General features: G+C 46.8%; 1 protein-coding gene across 2 annotated transcripts in view; it reads left to right on the forward strand.

Annotated features, from left to right (window-relative positions):
• Window positions 1-3,740, forward strand: part of LOC106587595 (FTO alpha-ketoglutarate dependent dioxygenase) — a 177,952-nt gene extending 174,212 nt beyond the window's left edge. For both annotated transcript variants that reach the window (XM_014176154.3, XM_014176157.3), the window contains exon 10: window positions 521-3,740. In XM_014176154.3, coding sequence (XP_014031629.3) covers window positions 521-527 — 7 coding nt within the window. In that variant the 3' untranslated portion in view covers window positions 528-3,740. The remainder of the gene's footprint in view (window positions 1-520) is intronic.
• The last annotated feature ends 605 nt before the right edge of the window (window positions 3,741-4,345 follow it).

Here is a 4,345-nt window from a genome sequence, read left to right on the forward strand (position 1 = left end):
CTTGATTGTCCTGTCACCATACAACAATACTTAACCATCTCCTTCATAGACCTACGTGGTGTTGCCACCACCCTCTTTTCTGTAACTGCTGCCTCTCTGGTCAGCCGTTCTCTTCCTTAGTCATAAATACAGTTGAATTATCCCATCCTGTTGGCATTTAAACTCAGCAGACATTACTCTGCAGTACGCTGGCCTTTTCATAGCCACCATGGCTCTCTGCTTGGCTCATTAGATGTTTCCCAAATGACATCCTATTCCCCATGTAGCGCGCTCCATTTGACCCGATACCTATGGGCCCTGGTCCAGAGTAGCCCACTATAAGGGTAATAGGGTGCCATTTGGAATGCAGACTTTGGCTCCTTCAGTCAGTGTCAATTACAGTGTGTGGCCGTGTTCCGGCCCTGCCTGCACTCTGACATCTCAATGACTTGGTGTCATACAGACGGAGTGAGTGACTGGATGGGCTGTGAATAGAGGGATGGAGGAATGACTGGGCTTGTGTTTTCTTTCCCCCTGTCAGGATGTGATGGATGGGACACAAAGAAAAGAGAAGGAGGAAGAGAGCGAGAGAGTCACCCCGTCATCTGAACAGCCTCTATCGTGAGGACAGACGACAGAGGAGGAGAACAGGACCTACCAACTCCTGATGGTGTCAACGTCCTCCACTGGGGGTACACTTCCCCACCCCACCTAACCCTGTACCTCGCCCCACCCAAACCAGTCGCATCTAGCTTTGCTTGGATGGACCCAACATGGCTGCAACATGAGGATGGAACCCTGAGTAGTGCTTTGCTAACATGCTATAGCTGATATTGGAGCTAGTCTCACAATGGTAATGTGGATAACCTGCAGAATTAAAACTGAATGTGTAGGAATGTATTATTTCAATGAATGTTCTGCTTCTTTTCTACATTTAACCAGCTTTGTGTATGGATATGACAAATAGTCATACAGATGTAGGATCTTAATTTGACCAGTTTCTCACAGCAACAAAATTATCCTGCAGCAACAGGAAATGTGAATTATGGGGTGGATTATAATTAATGGACATTTTTGTAGGGGTTGATACATTTTTACTTAGGGCAGACCAAGTCTGACATTTTCAAGTGGAAATTACAAACTTCAGAAATCCTTTTAAACCTTGAATACACTACAGGTTTGCATTTCCTGCAGTGCAGGAAATTTCCTGCAACAACAGGGTGATCAAATTAAAATCCTATATCTGGAGTACATTTATACTTTCTGTTTCTAACTCAATGTTGTTCTAATTATACTGTTGTATCCTAATGTCCATTCACTTCCTCTACTTCACAACTTTCTTGTTCAGAATCTCACAGGGCATGACTTTGTGTTACCACGATGTGACTGAAAGTGTTTATCTAAAGTGTGTGTGTGTGTGTGTGTGTGTTTGGTTGAATGTGTGTCACTGCAGTATTTACAGTATGTGATATTGTATATGTGTGAAGCAGTATGATAGGGATAGGGCCTGTAGCAGGGCTGGGAGATGTTTGTGTTAGAGAGGAAAGGACATCAGAGTCTAGTAGGCCTCTAGGTTCTAGTAGGCAGGCCTCTGTCTGCAGGCCTGTCTCTAGTCTGCTCTGTAGGTCTGAAAGGCAGCCCAGACAGACAGCTACTGTAGGACTGAAAGGCAGCCCAGACAGACAGCTACTGTAGGTCTGAAAGGCAGCCCAGGCAGACAGCTACTGTAGGACTGAAAGGCAGCCCAGGCAGACAGCTACTGTAGGGCTGAAAGGCAGCCCAGACAGACAGCTACTGTAGGGCTGAAAGGCAGCCCAGGCAGACAGCTACTGTAGGGCTGAAAGGCAGCCCAGACAGACAGCTACTGTAGGACTGAAAGGCAGCCCAGGCAGACAGCTACTGTAGGGCTGAAAGGCAGCCCAGACAGACAGCTACTGTAGGGCTGAAAGGCAGCCCAGACAGACAGCTACTGTAGGACTGAAAGGCAGCCCAGGCAGACAGCTACTGTAGGTCTGAAAGGCAGCCCAGGCAGACAGTTACTGTAGGACTGAAAGGCAGCCCAGACAGACAGCTACTGTAGGTCTGAAAGGCAGCCCAGGCAGACAGCTACTGTAGGGCTGAAAGGCAGCCCAGACAGACAGCTACTGTAGGTCTGAAAGGCAGCCCAGGCAGACAGCTACTGTAGGACTGAAAGGCAGCCCAGGCAGACAGCTACTGTAGGTCTGAAAGGCAGCCCAGACAGACCGCTAAGGCAGCCCAGGCAGACAGTTTATTTAGGGCTGAAAGGCAGCCCAGACAGACAGCTACTGTAGGTCTGAAAGGCAGCCCAGGCAGACAGTTACTGTAGGACTGAAAGGCAGCCCAGGCAGACAGCTACTGTAGGACTGAAAGGCAGCCCAGACAGACAGTTACTGTAGGACTGAAAGGCAGCCCAGGCAGACAGTTACTGTAGGGCTGAAAGGCAGCCCAGGCAGACAGTTTATTTAGGGCTGAAAGGCAGCCCAGACAGACAGCTACTGTAGGTCTGAAAGGCAGCCCAGGCAGACAGTTACTGTAGGACTGAAAGGCAGCCCAGGCAGACAGCTACTGTAGGACTGAAAGGCAGCCCAGACAGACAGTTACTGTAGGGCTGAAAGGCAGCCCAGACAGACAGCTACTGTAGGACTGAAAGGCAGCCCAGGCAGACAGCTACTGTAGGACTGAAAGGCAGCCCAGACAGACAGTTACTGTAGGACTGAAAGGCAGCCCAGGCAGACAGTTACTGTAGGACTGAAAGGCAGCCCAGACAGACCGCTACTATAATGTGTGGCTGATAGAAGGATCCCCATCCCAACTGCCACTCTCTCTTCATAATTGCAGCTGTTCAATGGTTTTTAATTAGTCTTAAAGCGTGTAGAGCACCACTTTCCCTGTAGCGCTGCAGGCCAGAAACTCAGATCCACGGCTTCTGACAAAACCAGCCAGGAAAGAGAAGCTATGGGTGGAAATGGGATTGTTGTCAAAGCCAAGCAGAGCAGCCTTCTTTTTTAGTTCTTGGTAACACTTTATTTCAGGGATCATCAACTAGATTCAGCCGCGGGACGAATTACAAATCATTTTTAGACTGCAAATTGACCCCAAGAATCCCAAACAGATATAATATTTGACTAAAACATAATAATTTCAAACCTTGCTTACGTTTGTACACGATTAATTGTCTCTCTATTATGCGTGGGAATACTTGGGAATTCTAAAAAACCGCGGGCCGCAATTGGGCAGCCCGGCTTTATTTGAACTAGCCACCATAATGCCTGTATAATAATGTTGTAAGCATGTCATAACGCTTCATAGCTTGTGTCGTTGTCAAAACTGAAGCTTTATGGCATGTGTTGACAAGTTATGACTCGTGGTATGAAGCTTTATAACATGGTTAGAACATTTTTATGAAGGGTTATGAAGAGATCATGGTGTTTAGTTCAAATGAAGTGTTACCAATTTCTTTAGATATCTATCTATATCAACAGGAAGTAGAACTGATATATAGTGTTATAAATGCACTTCTCAAAGTTGTTTTTTACTTCTGGAAGTTTTTCCGATTTCAGATGTTAACGGTTGCCAAAATGTTGTTCTCTTGCTTAATCTTTTTGTATGTTGACTGAGGTTGAGATTGTATACTGGCTGTATTGTTGAGTTGAACAACTATGTGCTCTCTGTTTCACAGCTCAGCTTGTCTGTCTGAAGCTTTAGGAAGGCAGTAAATAAACCAAGGCAGTGTTTTATGACCCTCTGCTCTCTGTGTGGTGCTCTCTGTGTGGTGCTCTCTGTTGGGTCCAAGGCTCCTGCATCATGTTCATCATCACACTGTATCTCACTTTGGCCTCGCCACGTGTCTGTGCGTGTGTCTGTGTGTGTATTTGTGTGTGTGTGCCCGTGCTTTTGTGCGTGCATGCATGCACATTTACACATGTACACATTCCATTTACCAGGCTGTAAGTAGGCTAAGTGTGTTTTACCTTTTCCTGGAGTGTATTTGAGCAGTGAATTGAGACTCATTTGTCAGGTGAGTGTGAGTTACAGTTCTCTGGCCTGAATGCCCTGTCACCGCCTGGCCTCTCTTTCTCCCTGCCAGATAGATGGGATGCCCTGGCAGCCATCTGTACAAAGTCCTGTTATTTACTGGCCTCTTTAGCCTATTTCACTGGCAAACAAATTAGCCCAAGTGTGTCTGCAGCACAACTAACGCCTGGGTTTCCATCGACTTACTCTGCCAGGCCGTCCCAGCCCTAGCCATGTCTCTGTAAGGCAGATAGACGGGCCATTCTGTCTCTCTCTACTATGATGTACTGTACGTGACTGTATATTAGACATTAAACGAGAAGAGTATTTC

This window comes from Salmo salar, chromosome 26 (assembly GCF_965601325.2).
Source record: "Salmo salar chromosome 26, fSalSal1, whole genome shotgun sequence".
In the NCBI taxonomy this organism is placed as follows: domain Eukaryota; kingdom Metazoa; phylum Chordata; class Actinopteri; order Salmoniformes; family Salmonidae; genus Salmo; species Salmo salar.